The sequence below is a fragment of the Astatotilapia calliptera genome, chromosome 23, assembly GCF_900246225.1.
Source record: "Astatotilapia calliptera chromosome 23, fAstCal1.2, whole genome shotgun sequence".
In the NCBI taxonomy this organism is placed as follows: Eukaryota; Metazoa; Chordata; class Actinopteri; order Cichliformes; family Cichlidae; genus Astatotilapia; species Astatotilapia calliptera.
This window is the reverse complement of record NC_039323.1, coordinates 38101556-38126815: the sequence shown is the minus strand read 5'-3', so window position 1 is coordinate 38126815 and position 25260 is coordinate 38101556. Positions and strand designations below refer to the sequence as shown.

The following is a 25260-nucleotide window of genomic DNA, read 5'->3' as shown; positions in this document are numbered from 1 at the left end:
TTTGCTTAAAACTGGTTTAAAGAGAAGGATCGATCAGCTTTTATCTGCCTGTGCTCGTCTGTTTGGAGGTCTATTCCAGTTCAGACAGGAGAGGGTCAGGGGAACGCAGAGAGGCCCGGTCCTTATGGGCCTCGATGCTAATTAAACCTAAACTGATAGAAAAAGCCTTCTCCACACTAATTATTCCCCATTTCAAGTCTAATTTCACCAATCAGTGCCATCTTTATTTCTGAGAGCAAATTGGGCAGTAATCATTTTCCAGTGGAGATTTCCCTGCCTCTAATTGTTGAAGATGATTTAGTCATTATCGGAATGCTGGCTACTCTTATCAGTCATCTCACAGGGCAAATTTATCTAGAGATTGTGCTCAGAGACATTAAGCTGGATATTATAATGAATTTTTAAAGTCATGACTCATGGTGTTGTCTTAGTCTGAGTGTTTCATACACGCGTACTCTAGCTAACAGGTGAAATGAAGCAGAAATGTGATGAAATGAAATGACGTGGCACAGCCTGAGAATATTTATCAAGATATTTAATGGAAAATAGTTGTACAAAAAAAAAAAAAGAAGTTGTGCACTTATTTGACAGCAAGTTTAAATCAAACCACCATTGACACAATTCGTTTTCAGTGCAGTGACTCTTAGCGGTGATATGTTAAAAGGATAAAATGTTTCATTAATGTCTTCCACGAGTTACAAGGAGCTTACCATAAGAGCCTGCAGCAGATCGAGATTTATACATTTTATTAGAAGCGCTACAAAAATATCACTTATCTTATATGCAAATTCAGTTACACAGTTAATGAGCACGGAGTAAGCCACGTCCAGATAAGGAAAGGTAAAAATACAAAAAAAAAACAAAAAAAAAAACCAGACGAAGCAGTGTGTTAGCAGAATGTAAAGGAAGTCCAAGCGACTAAACATCAAGGACAAGAAGAAGGGGGTGTTACTTCCTTTTCCTGTTTGTCCACTTTAGCTTCCCGTCTCTCTGTGCTGGAGCAGTCTGACGGGTCAAGGTGATCCCTCTTTAATTTCCTTCAGCTTGATCAGCATGTGCAAAATGCGAGTCAGCTCTGCTTTCATAGCTTTCAATATACTTGATTGTATACGTTTGGCACGGAGTTTACTCTATATAATATATTTAACTTCATTTAATTTCGACATCATAAAATCTTGTGTCCTCTTCTTATACACCGCGACACACCAGCAAATAGATACACGCAGCTGGAAACAAACACGCAACACACAAATCTCCCTTTCTCAAAAAAACAAGCCCTATTTTTTTTTTTGCATTACAGCTTCTGATTACATGAATCAATATGGCAAAAATTTCACTGATGCACACTGGCGGCCCAGGTGACAGCTGATATGTTTCACAAACACGCTCTCTTTATGTTACTTGCATTTGCACGGTTTTAAACCGCGCCTATCATGGGATTCTTCCGTCTTGGGTCAGGCTGTCTTTCGTCACCGTAGCGATAGCGGTCGGGGCTGTTGTAACGCTCCTTGATGGCAGGGTTTCTCTCTGGGCTGGTGTAGCGGCCGGGGCTGGCTTGCCGGTATCCGTCTCTTCTCCCTACGGTGTCGTAGTACTGGCGCCCTCTTTGACCCGCGGAGGGTGACGGAGGGACGTCCTGTCTTAAGGCAGCACGGTGCTGCTGTCCTGCCTGGGAAGAGGGGTGGTAGCGGGGATTGTTGAGCGGCTGCTGGGTGCTCAACTGAGGGATTGGCAAACGGCCCGAGTTACTCGCACCTGGAGCGTCCTGATAGTGGTTGGGGCCGGAATCTCTTGGCACAGGTCTGGAGTGGGTGGGGTAATCATATGGATCCCTCCTGAAAGGAAAAAGATGGTTGGTGTTAGAACTCTGTTCGAGTCCTGGCTGCAGGATTGTTAGACGCCAACAGTCAGGACAGACACATGCATTTTACATACAAATATAGATGTATGGTTAACAGGCTAGAGATGTCAACATTTAAGACTAGTTTAAACTGGTTTGGAGATGTGGACGTGCCAGAGATTTGGGCCTCCTTTGTGGTAAGCCGCCTTCTGTTATTCAGTTTATGTGGCGAGGCTGCGGCCTTGGCAGGAATGACTTGTGGGGGGGAGGCCGTGGATGGAGAGATGCCAAGAGATAACAGCAAATGCCTTGGTAAGCATATATGAGGTTGTGTGTGTGTGTGTGTTTTTAGCTCGTGTGTGCAGGAATGTGTGTATGTGTGTCCCTCGGGTCTGCAATAACGAGGCAGCCAGCTGGAAGTCTCCGGTTCCCTCCCCACTAGCTGTGGGTGATTAGGGGCTAAACCCCAGGGTAAGGCGACCCGCGGGGCTCGGGGAGACGGAAGGAGAGAGAGAGTGAGACTGGAGAGGGAACTAGAGAGAAAGTGCGAGAGAGGGGGGGGGGGGGGGGGGAAGAAAAAAGAGAGACACACAGGAGAAAAGAAAAGGGAGGGCTGATCACCTTTCATTCGGGTCCAAATGTTTTCCGTCTTATGTGCTGTTTCCAGTGGTGAGTGACACACAAGTCAAGCTAGAGCGAGTAAGCAAATCTAAAAGTCAGGTCTTCAGCAGCCTAGCTGTAAGGGAAACTCTCCTATTTATAAAAGTGGTGAGGTGCAAGAGAACTGTCAACATCTTAAATTATACGTTTTGGCATTCAAATTATATAAAAGTCATTTTGGCAAACATCTCTGCTTTCCGAACAATTTAATATACTACATGAGCTCATTTAAACTACACATTTTTACCATATGTTCATATGCTGCAAAAAATCCTTTGGAACTTCCAGGATTCTTCACATTGATTACTTATAAAATGTGGCTCATCTAAGTCACAATTTCTAGATCAAAACATGCCTTTACTAGAAATCAGTACTCAGGATTACATAAGGACCTTTGTGCTAAAGACGTCTCAAAAGTTACCTTGAGTCACGTGTTCCCATTAAGGAGGTAGTTATTGACAAAGCTGCGCTCTCACTAAATACTGGGCAATGTCTTGAGCCCAACTTCTTTCACAATACCTTAAAAGAAGCATTAAAAACGCTACATCAGCTAAAGGTATGACCTAGGTGTTCATCCGTCCATGTGGGAGACGTTATGCAAAGATCTGGAGCATGTTCTGTGGATGGATTAGACAAAAGCTGCAAAGGTTTCAGAATCACCATTACGCCAAGGGATTTTACTCAAAAAGAAAAGACTAACAGAAGTTGTGTAAAGCCACAAGATGCACGACCCAAGAGATAGAAGAAAGTTCTACCGGAGTTCTGACCTTTACCTGGATTAGATGCAGTGACATGACCTTACAAAGGCTTTTTAATCAATACATCCCAAAAATACTGATAAACTGATAACCCAGAATTCCCCCTCATTATTGTGCAAGACTGATGGGAAACTGACTGAAGCTGTTACTGATAATAGAGAGTCTACTAGTTATCAAATCCAGAGTTCACTCCCTTTTTTACGTGTGCTTTTCCATCCAACACAGTGAGTAATTACTCAGCGAGTTCAACAAAGACATGACAAGAGAGACGAGGCAGTACATAGATCAGTAGTGTGTGTTGCCAAAGAAAATTAATAATCTGATTCAGACTGAGATACAGTAGGCTGTATTTGATACTTTCGTTGTGTGGACATCACAAACAAAGTTGTAGTTGTTATTCTTTGTCTTAATTTGCACAGTGTTCTTGGAGCAGGGATGCAAAGTTGATGCCCTCATAGTTTAGTGTCTACGCCAAGTGGATCAAGGACACATCTAAAAGCTGCAGGACACTGTTCCTTGAGGCCTGGAGTTCCCCCACCCTTGGTCTACACGGTCAAGACCATGGGGTAACAACATAACTGGCAGGCACATATGTCTCCACAGAGCCTGTAGTTCAGCCTCTATGACGAAATATATACATGACAAACTTATGACACTTGGACCTAGGTGGGCACAACATGATGCACTCTAGTTTGAAAACTATAACACTGGCATAATTCCTTCCTTGATTATGGAAAACATGTTGCTACTTGCTACTTTAAGAACTGCTCTGACCGCCACATGAGCAGCACAGTGCTGGCTATTGTTCAAAATGCTCTGGTGGTATATCAATCAGCAACACAGAACAGCCAAACAGATTTAGATATTTACTTCCCACCCTTCAAAACTGGCTCCTGCTGCAGTTATTATACAGAAGCCTTGAGCTTAGCCTTTCCCTTGTTCTGTAATCATATCCCTCCGTCTCCTCTGTCCACTCCCATGAGTCGAGCTCGGCACCTGTTGACTGGCCAATTAGAAGGACTCACTCACCACAGATTGGGTAGCGCACAGCTTGGTTGTGAGTGAGTGTGCGTCTGTACTTGTGCCTTTGCAGACTTCCCATGAGGATATTCATGGACTGCGGTGACGTGAATTTCTCTAAGTGTGTGTCCGTATATCAGTACAGCGTGGGCTGCGAGGCTTGACCACCCAAACAGAGCAGTGCGACAGGATACACAGGTGGTCCCAACAATGAACAGCACTGCTTTGTCAGTCAGTAGAGCCAAGATGGAGTTGCACATGCACAAAGACTTGCACTGCCAAGGCTTGAGATAAAGAGCAAAATAGGGTTGAAAAGAGAGAGAGGAGAGAGAAGATTCAGAGAAGTAGAAAAAGAAACAATATGAAATGAAGACATGGGGGAGAGAGAAGCAGAAATAAAATGTGGGTAAAAACAACGTAGTCCTGCTTGGAAAGCTCTGCAAGGCAGGAATGGAAAAGGATAGACAGAGAGGAAGCGAGCCGAAGGTCAGCCTCCTCATTAATCCAGATTAAATGGCGAAGGCCACCAGGGGAGGCGATGAGAAGGAATGGAGCGATACGTGGATAGAGGGGGGAGAACACCTGGGTCCTCAATCCAGCTCAGGGCCACCCAAACAGACAGGAACCACCGCTGGCTTCCCCGTTCTTCTTTCATCGCTCCTTATTTTTTCCCTCCCTCTGCGATCTTCAATTTCCACATCTTTCAGACGAGCATATTCATCTTTCTCTTCTTCTCCTTTAGGCTTTACTTGTCTCTCCATCGCCTATATAACCTCTCTGCTTAGTAGCAATTCAGGAAATGTAATCACCTCGGTCCTCTTTAAGATAAGGCCAAAGCAGTATTAGAACAAACAAATATCACAGTAACCCTTTAGTGCTACACTAAAATTGGATTTGCTGACATCCATTTATTTTCAGTGCTAATATTTATAGCTGTATAAAGTTTTAAAAGCTAAATAGTTAAATTATCTCATTCTGCCATGTCCATTTTCTAAGAGTTCAAGTAGGAGCGATAGAGTTCTCTTGGATGCTGGGATGGCCTGCTACCCCTGCTCCGTAGCGGTATACACCACAGAGCTACCTTTTTATGAATCTACAGGGTGGGCCATTTATATGGATACACCGTAATAACATGGGAATGGTTGGTGATATTAAAGTCCTGTTTGTGGCACATTAGTATATGTGAGGGGGCAAACTCCTCAAGATGGGTGGTGACCATGGTGGCCATTTAGAAGTCGGCCATCTTGGATACAACATTTTATTTTTTTTTCCTCCCATAGGAAGGGGGCCATGGGACACATCAAACTTATTGGTAATGTCACAAGAAAAACAATGGTGTGCTTGGTTTCAACGTAACTTTATTCTTTCATGAGTTATTTACAAGTTTCTGACCACTTATAAAATGTGTTCAATGTGCTGCCCATTGTGTTGGATTGTCAATGCAACCCTCTTCTCCCACTCTTCACACACTGATAGCAACACCGCAGGAGAAATGCCAGCACAGGCATCCAGTATCCGTAGTTTCAAGTGCTGCACATCTCGTATCTTCACACCATAGACAATTACCTTCAGAGGACCCCAAAGATAAAAGTCTAAGGGGGTCAGATCGGGAGACCTTGGGGGCCATTCAACTGGCTCACGATGACCAATCCACTTTCCAGGAAACTGTTCATCTAGGAATGCTCGGACCTGGCACCCATAATGTGGTGGTGCACCATCTTGCTGGAAAAACTCAGGGAACGTGCCAGCTTCAGTGCATAAAGAGGGAAACACATCATCATGTAGCAATTTCAAATATCCAGTGGCCTTGAGGTTTCCACTGATGAAGAATGGACCCACTATCGTTATACCCCATATACCACACCAAACCATCACTTTTGTTGTTCCAGCAGTCTTGGAGGGATCCATCCAATGCGAGTTAGTGTCAGACCAATAGCGGTGGTTTTGTTTGTTAACTTCACCATTCACATAAAAGTTTGCCTCATCACTGAACAAAATCTTCTGCGTGAACTGAGGGTCCTGCTCCAATTTTTGTTTTGACCATTCTGCAAATTCTGTGCGCCGATCTGGGTCATCCTCGTTGAGATGCTGCAGTAGCTGGAGTTTGTAAGGGTGCCATTTGTGAGTAGTTAATATCCGCCGGAGGGATGTTTGACTAATGCCACTCTCCAGTGACATGCGGCGAGTGCTACGCTGTGGGCTCTTGCTGAATGAAGCTAGGACAGCCACTGATGTTTCTTCATTAGTGACAGGTTTCTTGCATCCACATTTTTGCAAATCCAACACTGAACCAGTTTCATGAAACTTAGCAAGCAGTTTGCTAACTGTAGCATGGGAGATGGGTGGTCTCGTAGGGTGTCTTGTATGGAAATCTGCTGCAATGACCCGGTTACTGCTTTCACCACATATCAACACAATTTAGATCCGCTCCTCACGTGTTAACCTCTTCAACATGTCAATGGCTGTGAACAAAAAGAAACTTGTAAATAACTCATGAAAGAATAAAGTTACGTTGAAACCAAGCACACCATTGTTTTTCTTGTGACATTACCAATAAGTTCGATGTGTCACATGACCCTCTTCCTATTGAAAAAACAAAAGTTGTATCCAAGATGGCCGACTTCTAAATGGCCACCATGGTCACCTCCCATCTTGAGGAGTTTGCCCCTCACATATACTAATGTGCCACAAACAGGACTTTAATATCACCAACCATTCCCATGTTATTACGGTGTATCCATATAAATGGCCCACCCTGTACATAGAAGTGAACAGGACTAGTATTAGCAGTTCCAGAGAAGTTAGCACCAACCAACTTATTGATAAGTGCTTTGGCAAATTGTACTGCTCATTCCAATGACTGACTGAACCCCTAATAATGACAAAGTTGCTGGTTTCAGGCAATTAGACCTGAAATCAGGCAACACCAGTAAAGGACACTGGTTAAACCCTTTACTTCTAAGGCTGTGAAAGCACTGTATGTAAGCAAACATAGATGTGTTAGTAATGACGTGACTGTCTACCACCATTTGACAGCATGTATCCGTGTGTGTGTCCGGTCAAGCAGCTGGGGGATTAGGGCTTCTATGGGCCTCGGTGACCCTTAGGGAATTTCTCATCCCTGGGTCGCACAGCTGGCTCCAGCCTGGTTGGGAGACGGACGGGAGTGGACGTCTTCAACTCCGTATGAGTTTTTGTGGGTGGTCGTAACCTGAAATGTCCTCAACCAACTTTGGATTTATGCAACATTTGAATTTCACATGAATTATAATTGAATTTAGTGGAGCTAAATAAAATATTGTGAACGAGAGAGCGCGAGCCAGAGAAGAGTGCATGGTCGTGTTTGTACATTCCAAGCGTCAGAATGAGATCCCTGTTTACTTGATAACTTATGTAACGCACTTCATGGGCCTGTTTGTGTGCAACGTAGCAAATGAATACGGGGAGACGGAAAAAGAAATGTGAGGCCTAAAAACAGAAAATAGAGGCCAACAATGTTGAGTTTTAGACACAACTTGCATTAACTCAGATGTAAAATGATTTTCTTGTGTACCGATTAACCCGTCTCACGCTAACGGCATAATGCCTGTGCTGCAGCTCAGTCAGGACAAAGGGGAAATTTCCTCCATAGCTCTTACTTTTGACTTATTTCAAAGCAAAAAAACCCCAAACATGCCAAACATGGCAGATTCCTGCCGGATTAAAATGTTGTTTGCTGTCGGTAATGACAATTAGAGGGGCTCTGCCAGCACTGCTAATCTGGCTTGAAAGGAGCTTATGACAACGAGAGACAAGCAGACAGTAGGTGTGTTTCCATTCAGCTGTCAGGAAAGTTTCACACACACTTTAGAAATGTCAAAATAAAAAAATAAAATTAAAACATCACATGCAAATGAGAGTTTTCCACTTGCGACGTGGAACAAATAAACAGGTCTGAATGAATGTCACAAAGGAGAATGGGAGACTTTCAAGAGTGATTTAGTACATGCCAGGCTGCTGTTATTACCACTGAATGTGGTAGCAGTGATATTATTAAGCTGCCATTAGCCTCAGTAACTTACAGATGACATTTAACAGTGTGCCAAGTCACGTTTGATCTATTTGTACAATTTGTCATTATGTTATCCTTATTTATTACTTATTATACCCCCTACTCTAAAAACGACCACAAGTGGAGAAGAAACAGACACTTTTAATGAGGCAAATAACTTAAAAGTCCATTTTTATTTTTGCTTTCCCAGACTTTTTGGCCATTGGTTGCTCATAATTTGCCTCAAGTGACCCCAACTGCTCATATGATGATGGGACAGAGCAATGTCTTACAGAGCCTTCACACCTCGGCTGTGATGACTCGCATGATTTAATAGTGGGTCAACAAGCCTCAGGGCCCCTTCGAAGAAAATGACCCCCACATGGGGTTAAATACTTGGGACTATCCATCAGTTGTTTCTGAACTGAAGAAGCCTCTTGGATGAGAGGCCAAACGTCTTCCCGAACCAAAAAGAAGTCCAGCTGCCATCATTTCAAATAATTAAGCTTAACATATCTTGGACGGTTGAGAGCCTACATGGACAAGTTTCTAGAGGCTGCTGGCTGCTATCAGGCAAAACTGGCCAAACAGAGTACTGCACCAAAATCCTCCTTGTGAGTGCTTTGGTCACTAGTAGATACACATGTGTGCAGTTTGCATGGAAGACACAGACTTTACTACAAACACTTGGTAGCTACTAGCTGAATGGTAGTAAAAAGCAGAGAAGTTGGTGTGTTTCATGTGAACTATTGGTGACGCCAGAGATCCAAACAATCACGAGAAGATTTTCGCCAACCAGTCAGGGAATGCATATTTTTCATTAGCGACTGGTGGTTATTGGGGTGTCACTGAACAATTTCTAGGCCTATCTAAGGCTTTAGCAGCTGATTCAGAGTGACTGACATCAACTTTAGAAACACTCGCCAACTGGTTGGGGAATACACATTTTTTCCTCTAGGGGCTGGCAATCTTCAACACCAAAAGAGTGTCAAAATAGGCATTTTAGCCCCTCCTACCAAAGAAAATGGGGAGATAAAGAGCTGCACATGTGTGGGGCGTGGATGTCACATTAGTTTTTTTTTGTTTTTTCTTTAAAGCTTGCACGAGCAACAGCTGAGGGACTAAAGGGCTGAGGGGCTATCGACCTCTGACTTAACCCTCTACTGTCCCATGTCTAAAATAGCAAAAAAGTAACGTCAAATGGTTAGCAGTCAAGCGACTTCAAAACCTCAGTTGTCTTGGTATGTGCATGATCCACTAAGGAGCTTCGCCACTGGTTGTATGGTGTGCCACCTCTCGTCTCCACCCTCATTTATGTCTAGTTAGCCTTGAAAAGCTAAATTAGCAAGCTGCTAACGTTAGTCGAGACACTTGCAAACATCCTGATGTTACTCATAATTATATCTCAGCCATATACAAGCTTCACACTGTCACAATGCTTTCACCTTGCAGCACTTCTAAAACTGACATTTGGATGTTTCTATCTCTATACATCAGTGACATACTGCGTGCTGTACACACACGTATACTGAGTGTCGGGATACCACAGTTTCCCCACTCTTCCTGCTTATAGCGCCTCCTGTTTTACTGACCACATTTGCTTCCTCTCATCAGACTTTGGGTTTGTTATTTTTTTAGTTAGGCAGCCTAAAAATGGTTCTGGGTTCTTCACCCTGTTGCACATGCATTCCAAGAAACATGACACTGCAGCTTTTATTCATTTTTCAGATTTCTGCTAGTAGGCAGAACTGAAAAGGAGGCAAATTCATGCAATACAAAGTGAAAAAAAAAGCAAGAGCAATGAATTTTTTCCCCCTTCCTGTATGGACAGGACTGTTGTCTCTATTTGAACAAGAGTGGAAACCATTTAGAAATCCAGCAAAACACTGTATCTAATTTTAATGTTACTTTCTTCAAATGTGATACATTCACAATTTGAGAAAATGGAGACAGCGTAAAGTGAGGTGGAAAAAGGCTGTCTGCGTTGAAAGAAAAAAAAAAGACAGGCTATGTTTAGCAGGAGACAGGCAGAGAGACAGATGAGACACCCGTCTGTCCCTCTGAGGTCTATATAGAGCAACAGTGCAAGGTGTGATGTGAACCACGGGGACCACGGGAGTGGAAAGCTGTAATGACACGCCATCTAATACATCTGACTCACACTTTGAGAACATCATCACCATATACCACACTCTCAACCACCCTCTGAGAGCCTGAGAGTGTGCGTGAGTGTGTGTGTGAGATAGACAGAGAAAATGATAGAGTGGATATTACATCCATAGCTATGCATGTGAATTTGTGCTGGGAGTGCATATGATTACATATTCTGCAGTGAAAGAAAAACAGGAGTATCCATGAGGGACTGTGAGAGAGTGTGGCCATTTAGACATCGCTTCTGCCGTAAGATGGCGAAGAATGTGTGTATGGGGGTAGGCGCGTGAGGGGGTTATCCTACACCTGCCCCTAGGAAGCGGAAGGAGGAAATTATTAACACCCCCAACTGCCAGTGCCTTATTAGACCCCCCATACTTTCACCATCCTGCTCTCCCTCATTTGTCATAAGTGCTGTACACTAAACAGCTGGAAAACAGCCATGTGTGTGTATATCAGACACGCGCGCACTCCGACTCCAAAAGGCAAAAAGTATGATTAAAGTTGGAGAAACAGCACTCTTGTGTACAATAACATTTGCATTAATCACAAATAACCTTTAAAACATGTAGATAATAAAGGTAAATTTAAGGACTCAATGTAAATTTGTATTATGTAAAGGACAAAAAGGGTGTGAACTCCAAGGACAGTAGTTAGAAATACAAGTTTTGCATAATTTACGCTAATGCGTACTTTTCTCAGAAATCATAAAATACCATAAAAGGAGGCCTCTGTTATTTAAAGCTGTAAACTATTATGGAACAGCCCACAATTTTACACCCCCCACCCCAGATATGGTCTCTGATTTAACCACAAATCTATGAGTAATAAAAAAGAAGGAAAAGGAACTGCACCTCTTCTGTTTCAGGGTTACGTGGTAAGGTATTCACAGAATCTCAGAAACTCCTATTCTCAACACGAGAATGCCAAGGACGCCGCTCTCAACTCACAATAAGCCACAAGCCAGTTTTCATCAATACAAGCTGGACAAATAACTGCGTGCAGCTGGCTGTTTTTTTTTCTTAACAATTGAAATTTTTACCAAATCACCCCAAGTGCACAGTCCTTTATAGAACTGTACAGGTGACTTGCCTGAGGAACTATTCATCATAGACTACAAGTGATTATTTTGCACTGACCCTTCTCACTGAGGGGACGTGAACCAAAAAGACGGCAGTGAAAGCCAAAGTAACGCCTCAGTCTCCTGAAAACACGGCTGTTAGTGTCTGCAAACTCTCAGACACAATCTCACAAAAAAGTCAGCTGACTGACATTTGCACATTGAATCTATTAATGTTCGGATAGCGAAGATGAGGGGAGCATGCAGATACATATGCTCGCACATCTGCCGGTTTTTGCGCTCACCTGTTAGTCAAATGATGACAAACAGGCATGAGTTGCATGCAAAATACATTAATTGCTCTGTTAAAAAAAAAGAAAGAAAAAAAAACAACCCAGCTGCTGCATCTCACTGCCAAACACACCCACGCACACAGTCATTCGTATGAATGTCTGCGCACACTTTTTCTGGGTAAAAATGTTTATTGTGTCATAATTTGCAGAGGTAGCAGCAGAATTAGAAGAAATAAGACCCCAAACAGACCGAAATGGCTTTAAATCAGGCAGTGACATCTGTGCCTGCGTTCTCAGGTTTCTTTATGATAAGTTGAGACCTTAGCCAAACTATTTCCTCTGGTCCGAACAGACCGGTCATCAGTTATTGTAAAGATTGTTTATTTAAAGGATGTAATACAGTATATTTAGCAGATTGACATATTCATTAGTGTATGATGCATTTGCCAGAGTCTCCAAATTCATCCTCGTCCACATGCACGTGCGCAGAGTGGGAGCGCTAATGGCACTGTGCTGAGCTGAGTGTTCGACACAGAGCAGGCCCGCAGCACAGGAAACCATTAGCCACTCTGGTCCTGGCTGCTGAGGCAGCTCTGCTAATCAAACCAGCCTATGTCAACAACAGCGGTCGAAATTGCCTCTCACCTGCACGCACGTGCTTTATTTAAATGGACCCGTGTTTACACTCGCTGCTGCTATATAGTGAGGATGGGTGGCCGGGGGGAGTAGGAGTGTGTACAGTATCGGTGACAGGTAACGGTGGGTCCAGGTGCAGAACGGGACCTTGGGGTTAGCAATGAGAAGGTGAGGAGAGACAAGATGCAGCAGGCACAACAGGCTGTATGTAAACTAAGAACAGGCGCTTTGGTAAAAGTCGCAGCAACATTCGGTGCCCCTGTTCATCGTGACGGTGATGTCATGTTTCTGGGCTCTATCATTTATTCGTCTGAAATCCAAAGCATTTAGCTGCTGCTGCTCCAGAGAAAAAAAACCCAAAACAGTCAATTTCCCATGGCAGCAAAAGTAGAAGCTATTACTGAGGCAGTCAAAGGTTGGATTTAGTTCTTGGACAGTACTGCAGGGTAACAGAGACGTGCAGGGGGAAAGCAGTAAAGCAACACTTGATGGCAGAAGCAGGTGGGATTTCTTTTTAACTAAACACAGAAACTTTTAGGCCCTCTGCAGCACATTTCTCTATTAGCCCTATCAGTGCGTCCACTGGATTGCATTCCCTTTTATTCTGAGTAAAGAGGAGAGCATTTGAATTCACGGTGACTCCCGCCTGTCCGTCTGCATTTGCGGACTAAATGTCACACAGACTCGTACATGACAGACTTTGTATTTCTCACCGAGCTTACAGGCACCGCTGTGGCATCAAAGTGTATATATCTTTTGTTTTATTTATAATGCCATGATTTCATTTCCCCCCTTCGTGCGCAGGGCCTGAGAGAGGGATGGGAAAAACAGAAGAGAAACAAAGAGAAGTGAGAGACGTATAAACAGAAGTGACGGAAGAATGCAGACAAAAGGATTGATGGAATCAGGGGGGAAAAGCTGAAAAAGTGGAGTTATTGTAAACAGGTAGAGCCGCCGGTGCCTCGGCTGAGCGTGCGACAGAGCTGGTTAAAGCCCCTTCATTTCCTGCTGCTGATTCCATTACAGCTTTCTGTGTCTGAGCGCAAACGCTGTTAGCGGGACAAACATTTCTGCCTCTGCACACCAATGGGCCCACTCCGTCTTAAAGGCCCCCTAAAAAAGGTGCTTCTCTCACACACACACACACACACACACACACACACACACACACACACACACACACACACACACACACACACACACACACACACACAGAGCTTTCCATACTCTTGAGCTGCTTATTTATTGGTATTATTTAACAATAAAGCGAGGGAGGGGTGGGCCGCACAAACTTCTAAACCAATCGTCTCGGTTACTGAGCCATTACCAGCTGTTATGGGGCAAATGCAGGAAAAAAAGCACAGCGGAAATAAGAACTCTCTAGAACCCGAGGAATGAAATGACCTATGGAGACAATATACTTTAAATGAGTTAGAGAAGTTTAAAGTGAGTCATTCGACAGCTGGACGGCAGCGGGTGGGACACAGGTGATCGCTCCTGAAGCTGGCAGATGCTGAATTGAGGTTTAATAAAGAAGGGACAGCAACAAATATCATTTCTCCACTGACCTTGAAAAGGCCGTATAAATTCATCAGGAGCTCAAAAACTTCAGGCGCTAACAATATTACTGCAGTAAAATGATAATACACTTGCAGAGCGACTGTGTGAGACGCGGGACTCGAAGGTTTTATATCCAGCTGGAGAAATAACAGTGCGGCAGAAATAAGTGATTAAATGTGACAATTGTTTAATACAGTACTTTTAGCTCAGCACTTGAGCCAGCCCTCATTTGTTTATAGCTTGCAGGGGAAATGGGAAATAAATGCAGCAATTTATTGAAATGAGTGCAAAGATACTCATTATCTATCATTGGCCTTTTTTAGAGACTGGACAAAAAAACAAACAAACATGTTTTGTGACACGCTGCTAGTAACAATTGCCCTCCTTCTTAAATGATGAATTAGCTGTGATTATCCATTTTTTTGAAAAGCTGAGCTCAAATCTACCAGTCACATCCAGGCCTGAATACTGTTAAATCATGAAATCACTTAAATAGAGCCTGTCTGACAAAGTAAAGTAGAGCAAAAAGATCTCAAAAAGCAACGTATCGTGCCACAGATACTGTTGAGAAACAAAGTCACTGAAATTCATCAGTCTGTCCTGCAGTTCATGGGTTATGAAGCAGGACAATGATCCAAAACACACCAGCAAGTCCACCTCGGAATAACTCAAAAAATAAAAAGATATTGTTTTTTGGAGTTATAGTCTTAAATCTGATTAAGCTGCTGTGGCATGACCTTCAACAGGCTGTTAATGCTGAAAACCCTCCAGTGGGTGAATTACAACACTTCTGTAAAGATGAATGGGCCAGCATTTCTCTACAGTGATGTGAAAGACTCATTGCCAGCTATCACAATCGCTTGAATACAGTTGTCGCTACCAAGGGTGGCCCAACAAGTCATTAGTTCTAGGGGGAAATTACTTTTTCACACAAGGCCACCTGTAGGTTTGAATTACTTATTTTCCCTTAATAAATGTAATCATAATAATAAAAACAGCATTTTGTAGTAACTTGGGTTATTTTTGTCTAATATAAAAACATTTTTTGATGACCTGAAGCATGCAAGTGAGAAAAACTTGCAAAAATCAGACAACAGGAAGGAGGAACATAATTTTTACAGGACTTGCGTTTCAACAAACAATTTAAAAAAAAAACTAAAGTTTTGCACAAGACATTTGTGCAGTACTTTGTTAAAAAAAACAACAATAACCGGACATAACCGGAGTGAAAAGTGCTGAAACGTGGTGGAGAAAGCCAAGAGGCTGTAAAGCCAGGAACAGAGCATGTGCACTTTTCATGAGGGTCAGTTGAGAGTCCTTAAGGGACACTTTCCCACATAGCAGCGGATACTCAGCATGCTAAGGACAATCAAGAAGTTGGCCCCTGGTTTTTAAGGAGGAGCAGAGAGTGCTTGTTAAGAGCATACAGGATTCAGTCACTTGTCAAGTATTCAAGCATGAGGACCTCCTTAGAACGGCTAAGTGCAAACACAGGTCCAGAGAGATGAACTTGCTCGAGGTCTTCATGAGTCCAACATGTCTCACACCGGTGAATGTTGTTTGAATTTGGTCGTTTAATTTCGTCTTCCTCCTACACTTACTAAGAAGTGTAGAACAAATGTCTACATTCTTATGTCCAACTGTTGCTAGTTTCTGCTCAGCTCTACCACATGTTACAGTTTGTTCCCTGACCATTTTGCAGCATGTGTTACCCTCACCTGTTTGATCATTTAAGAGACAACGAGGTGCCCTTTATTGGTTTTCCTTTGGTGAGGGAAGGGAGGCACACACACCTCCACAAATACACTGTTGGGGTTATTGTGGCCAGATGGACAGTTTTTAACATACTGCCCAACCTCTGTGTCCTTCTCAGTGGATAATTTCCATTGTTCACATGTGAGAGAAGCTTCACTGTGGTTCCTGACTGAAGCCCTGTGCTCTCTTGACTCTCTGGCCATCGGCTGCACATTAATCAGCCAATTATCAGCCCTGGAGATAAACGTTGCTACGCCAACCTGGCAACCTAATCCAATCACCTTGGGGAAACGGGTCACGAAGGCACTCTGATTGGATAACCCGGGGCTGGGTCGTCGCGCCTGTGACCCGCTGCTTTGAATTGGTAATGATGTTAATATTCTCCATATGGTCGCATGTGTGTTGGGCATTCGTGTGTGTGTGCCTCCCAAAGCACGGGGGGCAATCTGGAGGTCGAGCTGCACCCCAGCGTTAATGGCCGGTGGAGAGGGCGGTAAGAGCCAAAAGCAGCACTATCCTCCCCCTGGGGCAAACCTCTCGATGCTGCCATTTCTAGCCCTCTTTCCAAATCCTCTTTGCCAGACTTCAGCTTGTCTTCTTGGCTGCCATGCAGTAGCCCTTAGCACTAAGCCCCATATTTTCCCAACACAATAACCACAAAGTGCCAACAAACATTCAAGAGTTGGAAAAAACATTAAGAAACATCTTCTAAACTTAAGTGCTTTCATTTGGAAAACTGTAATCTGTTACCGACGACTGAAAGCGAAATATTTGAATTTCTACCTGAAGCCCTTAATGCCTCCACATCACCGATCCTAACTCCTACCTCTCCTTTCCATATCCACCCATCTGTGAGATGCTTTTATACATCTCCTGGAATATCTGTGCACACACACCCACACACTTACCTCTTTCCCTCCCACCCCTCCAGCTGCAGCCCCAGCCGGCTCCACACAAAGGCAGGCCAAATGTATGCTAATGAGAGCCAGGCCAATGGTGGAGCCGCACTCATTTTGAGAGGAAATGGCTTTCAATAATGGCGGCCCCCGGGGGGATTTTGCACAAAGTTCAGCTCCACTTTGAAAAATGCATTCAATTCACTGCTGTGTCTGCTCTCCCTTTTTCTCCTGTTTTTCCCCCTCACGATGAAAAAAAAGAAGAAGAAGAAGAAGAAGAAGAGGGAGGAGGAGGAGGAGGAAAGAAAAAATAAAGCACATTCCGGAACATATTTGTGCCCCCCTCCTCCTCTCGCCTTGGTATTTATGCTAGAGAGAGTCAGAGGATTCTTGGGGACCGAGGAGCCGCGATTTATCTTTACAGAAACATCAGAAACAAAAACACAAACATGTGAGTCTGAATAGTGTTCAAACTCTATCTGGCACTTCTCCTCTGCCTTTTGTTGCTCTGGCTTTTTTTTTTCTTTTGCTCTGTTGCTGATTCAAATGTCCCCAGAAGCGTGTTAACTGTAGCATATGCATTTCAAGTGGATCACATCCTATGGGTCTTGGGCCCAAAAATACTTCAAAGAGGAGATGAAGAAAGTTAAATAAGAGTGAGGGAAATTTCTCGAGGTAATGAACATTATTTGAACCTCACTTGTTGTGTTTGTGTCTAATTACGAAAGCCAGAGAATCTGATGGAGGCCACTTTAATATAAAGCATCTGTTATTATCATTTATATGCTCTAAAAACATTTTAGAGCAAGAGACCACTAAGGCGGTACAAATGATTATTTTCATCATCGGTTAATTAAGTTTTCCTTAATAAAAATGTCAGAAAATAGAGAATAATTACATAGTAAGATTTCCCAGACTTCATAAGATCTTTAAATTGCTTGATTTGCCTGACCAACATCTAAACCCACATACTCAATTTATAATGACTCAGCCCATCTGTGTAATTAAAATATGGCCAGTTTCCCTCTGTAGGTTCATCCCTTTGCGCAGTGCTGCAGCTATTTTCAGATCACTCCTCGGACAACTCATTCTGATCCAGGGACTTGTGTGTTTGTGACGTCTGCTGGGCCCCATCCACAGTGTCAAAACAATGGCTATTTATCTGGAATTTCACTGTAGGACAGGGGCAACGTCAAAGTCAGGTCAGGTTGATCAAAGTCAGGTCAGGTTGATGCAGAAATGGATGTTTGGGCTCGGAGAAAGTTTGAGGTTCATGATGAAATTGCACAAAAAGCAATCTAAAAACAGCAGCTGTGCTGGAAGGAGTCCAGATGTGCACAAGGGGGCGGTCTTGAGTGGGAGATTGGTCAAACTAAAATCAAATGTGGTTGCTGATTTGTTAAGGTCAGTGTTGGCATTTCACTCAAAAAAAAAAAAAAAGTGTAAGGTATGACACATTTCTCCAGTATGTTCACTAATTACTCGCCAGAAAACGTAATGTGTTACAGTACTTGTTACTTTATTTTCGTGTTACTCTGTGAAAACAACCTGAAACCCATTGTCTCATAATTACCAGTTGACAATATAAACCTGAGGCCATATTACATCATCACAGCGACTCTACTGTAGAGCAGACAGAGATGGAGGCTATAAAGCTACAAGCGAGACTGCTCATCACTGCTTCTGTTACCTTGTGAAGTTCAGGCTCTGGCTGCTGGGCTGGGGTCAGCATGCACTCAGCTTTATCATCACTCTGGGTTCTGAGCTAGCTTAGCGTTAGCATGCTGTCTCTGCTTGCGAACAGCTGAAGTTGTGCTAGCAATATTGCTGGAAGCAATTCACTATTGCATCTCCACTTCTCTGGTGCCGGAGATCATTCCACCATTTTCCACATCCCGGCATATAAACTGATGCTTTCCCTGCCCGAGTATTATTTTGAACTTCTGAGTGACTCAGGAATGACTCAAGATTTCCCAGAATAGTTTTAGTCTATGATATCTATCCATCTATTTATCCACCTATGAGCTGAGAGTTAGACTTTTAACACTATCATGTGCTGCGAAACAGTAATTGTTGGAATATTTCATCCTTGGCTGGGACAGCGTTCACGCTTTCCCGATAAACTCACGTTCCCAATAAAGCATCTTCAAATTTCTAGTGTTGCCAAACAAGAAACTCCAAATCCAAGGAGATTCAAATCTACACATCCAAGATGCTGAAATGACTTAAAGTTGTTTTACTTTTACTTGCTAACCTGACTGATGGATTATCACAGTGCAATAAAAGGGAAGCTTTGGTCTATCAAAGGTCATTCAAATCTCCTTCAACCTGCCTCCATTTGGGTTTGTCCCCCTAGTTACAGCTGGATTATCTCTCTATCCCTGTGCAGCTTGGTTATGTCCTTCTTTCTCCTTTGCTTTCTCTCTCTCAGATTCTCAGTGCGCCTCGTACCCCCAGAGCTGGTGCTGATGTCTGCGCTCCCTGGTGCCTGTCATATCAGGAGGGGCAATAACCCGTGAAATGACTGTTCTCTTTTTCTCACTCTCCTGCTCTCCATCCCGGTGTCCCCTCTTTTCCTCATTCTCCTCCTCTCGCTTTCCATGCGCAGTGCCACTCCACGCTCCACTTAGCTGCCGGGCCGCGAACATCACGAAAATGGCGTTTGCTCAGCATGAGCATACACACGCTTACACGCATAAGACAGTGAATATTCTGGCGTGGTTGGGCAAATGTATATGTGCTATATAGCTTGACAAGAGCACGGTTAAGCAAACAGGAGGAATGTGCAATTCCATTAAACCCACACTAGAGGTTATACATCCTGCATGGCAGCAAACCATCCTCCACGATTGTGTGTGTCTGTGGGAGAGACATCCTTCTGCCTGTGCCCTGCTCTCTGGAGAGCTGATCAGTCCTATTCCTGGGATGAGTAGACACTCCCAAGGCAAACACTCCAGATTTAATTATAAGCTCCAAAGAGGATTAGTCTGTGCTGCGCTCTGTGTGAGTGTGCGCTTGTGAGAGTGGGGGAGACACAAAGGGAGGGAGTGGCAAAAAGTTAGCCCTTCATTTCCTGCTCTGAAGAATAAAACAGGCGCACACACACACAGCTGTCTCACCTGGGCTGTGTGAGGTACTGTCGGTCTATTTCTTCATACTGGTGGTCAGGGCGAAAGTCGGCTCCTCTGGGTGCCATCTGTGAGGAAACACAGGACGAGCAATGTAAGTAAACAAATCAAAATGGCCCAAACACCGAACGACGAACCCACCACGCCCTCGATGGAAGTCACCTGAAAGAATAAATAAAGTTTTAGGCCTATTTAAGGAGCTAAACCCTGCAGTGCAGACCACAAATGTCCTTAGGCTACATGTTTAACCTCAGTAATATTTCAGTAGTCCGGTGGTAATTTAACTCTGTTGATGTACATTAAGCATTCAAAGCACACGTGCTTTCGTGTGCAGCCTTAAGGTTTCAGGATAAACAAAAATTAGAGAGCGAGGAGTCGTGGAATGCCCCACATGTGGTAACATAAACACTCGCCTCCAAGTGGATGCTGTACCCCTTTGATAAATGTGCGTGTGCGTGTGTGTGTACAGTTCTTTCAAACATGCCAGCCACGTGTAAAGAAAAAAAGAAGAAGAAATTCAAAGTATGATTTGAAAAGACGGTTGATGTGTTTCTCATCAGAGAGACCATCACCAGGAAGTGACCGAATGATTAAAGCCGTCCACATGCTTAGGCGGATAAATTGGCAAAGACAGTTTCCACATGGATTGGTACACAGCCCTGCATTTTCAGGTCAACTTTTCATCCTCACTGAAACACCGCAGCAGAAAAACAATCGGCTAAATTTCTCCCCCCCTTTTCTTTCTCCAAGTCTCTCCGTTGTTTTCCTGGATAACAGGTTATCGCCTGCTCTTTGTAATTACTTACAGAGGAAGGGAAATGTGAATAAATGTAGAAAACCCATGATGAATACAGATATTTCCATACAGGGCATGAGAGCCAATTAAAAAAAATAAACATGCTATGTTCATTTTCTTATGTTCCTGACCACAATACAGACTTGCAGGTCACTGCACGGTGCACTCTGCTCCCAATATTAGATTTTTGTCCATCTGCAACGACTCTCGTAGATTTCTTTCTGAATGTGTGATCATGTAAAATGTGGCCTTTTATTATGTAGCTGTTTCAGTCCTTGCATGTTTCTTTGGTTGAGGTCTCTCTGGAAAGAAAGACCTTGATCTCAATGAGGCTACATGTTTAACTAAAGGATATATTAATAATAATAATAATAATAATAATAATAATAATAATAAGGAGGTGTGCTAAGAAGCTCTTATTTTTTAATCATATTCACCATTTCATCCTTTGTACTGGAAGCTGGAAATTGACTCGTGCTGGACAAAAGCATTTAAAAATGTAGCAGTGTCAGTTTTTGTACATGATATTGAAACACTGCTGGAGTACATGGAAGAAATCTGTTAGCGTGACATGTTGGGACTAAAAAGTAAGTAACAGGTTTGTAAAATTACAGAAAATGGCTCAGACTGTCCTGTAATAATTAAAATTTATGCTTTGGACCCACCATAAAAACATATATCTCAAGTATATCTGTATTTCTGTCATCTCATTGTTTATCTATTATTTATTTACTTTGGTATACTATTAATGAGGTGGTCTTTAATGGCAGGAAAAGGTCTAAAACTCATGAATATACAAGTTAAAAGTCTAAAATCTATGCCCCTCTGCCTAAGACATCAAGTGGGACAGATTGGAGTCTTTGGCGGGCTGATTCTAGCCCCCAGACCTTATGTTTGACACCCCTGATCCAAGACATTTTTGGATTTTATTAAGGATTTGTACAAATGAGGGGAATTTGAGATGCATCGGTGTTTTAGCACAGTGATTGCACCATAAACACCATCATCCAACTTAATTGGAGCTTAAGTCTAATGTTTACCATCAAATTTAGCTGCATACAAGTGCACGCGCTCCAAGATCGCGACAATACAAATGGTTTTAAACAAGCCGCCCCTGAGGGCACGAGAGGAGGAAGGAGTGTGGAGGCAGAGACATGGAAAGAGCACACAATTTCAATTATCTGCATTCTGGACTCTCAGTTTTCACATACAAACACAGGCTGTTTACTCAATCGACATTTCAATGGTCAAACGTTCCATCCACCACTGCAGCACAACACGCACGCGCTAGAAAGCTGGTCAAACACACAAAAACAACCATATGTACAATAACTGACATAGACAAGCTAATCGTGAATTTGACAGATGCTCACCCGGAAATCTGAAAAAGGCAAACAGCCGTACGTTTGATCCAGGCTATCAAAACGATGCAAGCCAGCAAACGTACACAGCATTTAAAACCACAGACACACTAAGAAAAGAGTCAGCATGACTTCATGCAAGACCAGTCTATCGCTCTGTTTTGCATGCATGTATGAGTTCAAACTCATTCTGCATGTCAATGCTGCAGTGGCGCATTACCAGATATCATTAGCATGTCTCTGTAATGTAGAGAGCTCTAATGCCTCTGAATGGGAGCCAGGAAGTGAAGCACATCAGAGCTATGGCTAGGGCAAGGCTGCTACTTGACTCGTTGAAGTGGCTTTGTGCCTGTGTGTGTATATAGTATGATAATATTGTGCTAGTCATGAGGGCTGTGTGCGCATGTGTGTCTGTGTGCAGTTTTAATATAATGTCAGAAAGTGAACTCTCCATCTTTGGATGGCAGCGTGTGCGCGAGAGAAGGGGCCATTATGCAAAGAGATGCATAATAATGTGAGGTAAAGGGGGCATTAGCAGCAGCAAGAATCTGGGACTCAGGTGGAAGACCTTCTGTGTGTGTCTGTGTGTTGGACAAGCCGTAATACATCTTCTGACTGTGAACAGACAAAAAAAAAAGGGGAAGAGGAGGAGGAGAAGCAAGAGAATGATGAGGAGAGGAGGAAATGTGTGTTTAGATAAAATGAGTGAAATTCTTTGTCCATTGATTGTATTAACATAATAGCCTGCAGCCAAAGGTCTGGATGATCCCTTTATTAACTCACAAACACACACACACACACACACACACACACACACACACACGCAAACACATTATGAATGCCTGTCATATGGATGCTTTTCAGACGGAAGCCCATTTCCCCCTAAATTAGACAGCCGGCTTTAGTGCCAGATGATGTGCCTTGAAATACTGCTGCGGTGTACACAGACACATACATGCAAGTAAACAAACACACGAAACAAGTCTCGGTCTCACCATGGCAACTGGTAAAACAGCAATATGAAATTCATCTCGGTTAAGAGGGGAAATGCAGCAGTCAGACTTCTGAGGAGGCGGTCAGTGAGCAAAAGAACTTCAGAAAGGTGGAGAGGGATCAAATGCACTTTTCCTCAAGCATCATGGTGATGAACCTGACGTCTTCATATAAAACACTGTGTGTATGTACAGCATGGCTGCTGCTGTGCCTGTGCAGCTATCACTGCCAAAGTTAATGTCATGTGCAGGCGGTAGCTGAAAGAAAGCCAGATTCTGCACATGCACACCAATGACAGGGAGTAGTGCCATATGGTGAAACTAAAGGGGGACCTAATAACGCTTTACCTTATTTTCTGTCATATTTACACTGTTAGTGCAATAGAGGGTGCTCAGATTAAAAATCAGAAGTAACTGCCCACACAGAAGCTCCACCCACCTGCAGTTTAAACCTTCTGAGGGGCAGCCAATCAGAGGAAAGCTGTTATAACCCAGGTGATGAAGTATGAGGGAGAAGGGAGATTAGTTTTAACCATGAATCATGCAAAGCTACTGTAATGAAGACCATGGAAAAAAACATGAAGGTAGTAAATGAGCATAATCTGCCCCCCTTTTAATCTTGCTTGCACTTCCTCTGTGTTCATTTGCATTTATTTGTGTGTAGTTTGCACTAAAACCTTACAATAAGAATATCCAGAGACTGCTTTTTATACTCTCTCATCGTGGGAAAGCAAACGAGCTTAAAAATAACAGAGGATATAAAGTCTATAATTGTGTCGAGTCATCGCACGTGCCGCAGTTCGCCAGTTGACAAACGCTCGCAATGACAGAATGGTTGGCACGTGCGCGAGTGTGAATGAGCAGAATGCCACTTTTCCATTTTTCCAAATTAGAAAGCTTTGCCTTGACAGTGCCAGATGATACGCATTGAAAAACACACACCACTCAGCTCTAGCAGCGCAGCTGTCGCATTCATCAGAAAGCATTGCCAGAGCTCAGGAAATGAATTTCTTGAAGCACTTTTGGCTGTGCTGGAAATTTGTGATGTTCATATATACAATAAGCCTCAAATGAGAGTCCAAGTGCTTTGACACAATGCCTGAGCAGCGCTTTCATTCTCTGACTGAGATGCTAAGATTCGCCTTTTCCAAGACGCTTTACTCCGCCGTCTCTTTTCAAACTGCATAATTAGCCTCCTGTATTGCCATCCATCCATGCTTTTCTTCCTCCCTCCATCCATCTCAGATGCTAATTAAGCATGTGTCTCAGTAGGAGCCTGTGCCTGGCACCCCATGCCCACCTCCTGTTGGCAACATCACCCCGCGAGCCCCGCATCCGACTGGCACGATGAGGCGGAACCCACCCGATATCCATCCTCTCTCTCCCCCCACCCTCCCTAAAAATCACTGTGATGAGATTTTGCTGACTCCCCCGTGGGAGGAGATAGAATAGATAAGAGGGAGAAAAAAAACAGAACAGGGGAAAGAAGCTGTAAATATGAGGCACATGTAGAAGAGAACACCAAACAAAGCAGGAACCTGTGAGCCAAAGAGTATCTAACTACTGCTGCCACTAGTTGCTGACAGCTAGAGTTTTATACATATAGATACATATATCTATCTATCTATATATATATATATATATATATATTTTTTTTTTTTTTTCATTCAAAAACACACCTGCAAAAACAAGTTTCATCCAAACATGGCTTTAAAATGTTAATGACTACAGAGCTAAATCTGACACTGTACGTTCTCTTTGAGTGGGTGCTTTCTCACCTGAAAGCTTTGAAAAGCACTTCTTGAGGTGAACAAATCTTTAAATTTCAACCACGCTTTTTAAATGTAGACAAGCACAACAGCTGTGCGCTTTTTTAAAGCTCTAATCCTATTTAGGGTTGAGTGACGGTAAAGTTAAGACGACTTCTTTGCCGTTGGCTTTAACGTTCTTAGGGATAAGTTGTTTCTAACGTCGGCATTAGTGGATTGCTTGATATACTCTAGGTATCATCGTTAATCTGCGAGAGCATCCTCCTCTTATTTTGCAGTTTTTTTAAAGATAGAGCAACATTTTACCGCTTCTTTATTTAGCTGCGATGTGCATCCACATCGAGGGTCCTCAAATTTGGCTGTGGAAGTCTTTGCATAATCATATAGCTCGACTAAGGCAAGATAAGAGGAACAATAGTAGTAGTTTGAGTATTAACACTCATGTTAACCACTGATAACCATGTCAGGTCCAAAGCAGTGATTTTTCTATTTTTCATTCTCGTGTGTTTTTTTCCTTTATTTTGCAAAGCCACTGGGCTGAGCATCTTCTTCCAA

At 43.1% G+C, this 25260-nt stretch overlaps 1 protein-coding gene across 2 annotated transcripts in view; it reads right to left on the bottom strand.

Moving 5' to 3' along the window:
• Positions 1-556: 556 nt before the first annotated feature.
• The window catches only part of pard3ba (par-3 family cell polarity regulator beta a), a 208263-nt gene continuing 183559 nt past the window's right edge, over positions 557-25260 (bottom strand). For both annotated transcript variants that reach the window (XM_026157796.1, XM_026157797.1), the window contains exons 23-24: positions 19779-19855; positions 557-1835 (exon numbers count right to left, since the gene is read on the bottom strand). In XM_026157796.1, the coding sequence (XP_026013581.1) occupies positions 1418-1835; positions 19779-19855 (495 nt within the window). In that variant the 3' untranslated portion in view covers positions 557-1417. The remainder of the gene's footprint in view (positions 1836-19778; positions 19856-25260) is intronic.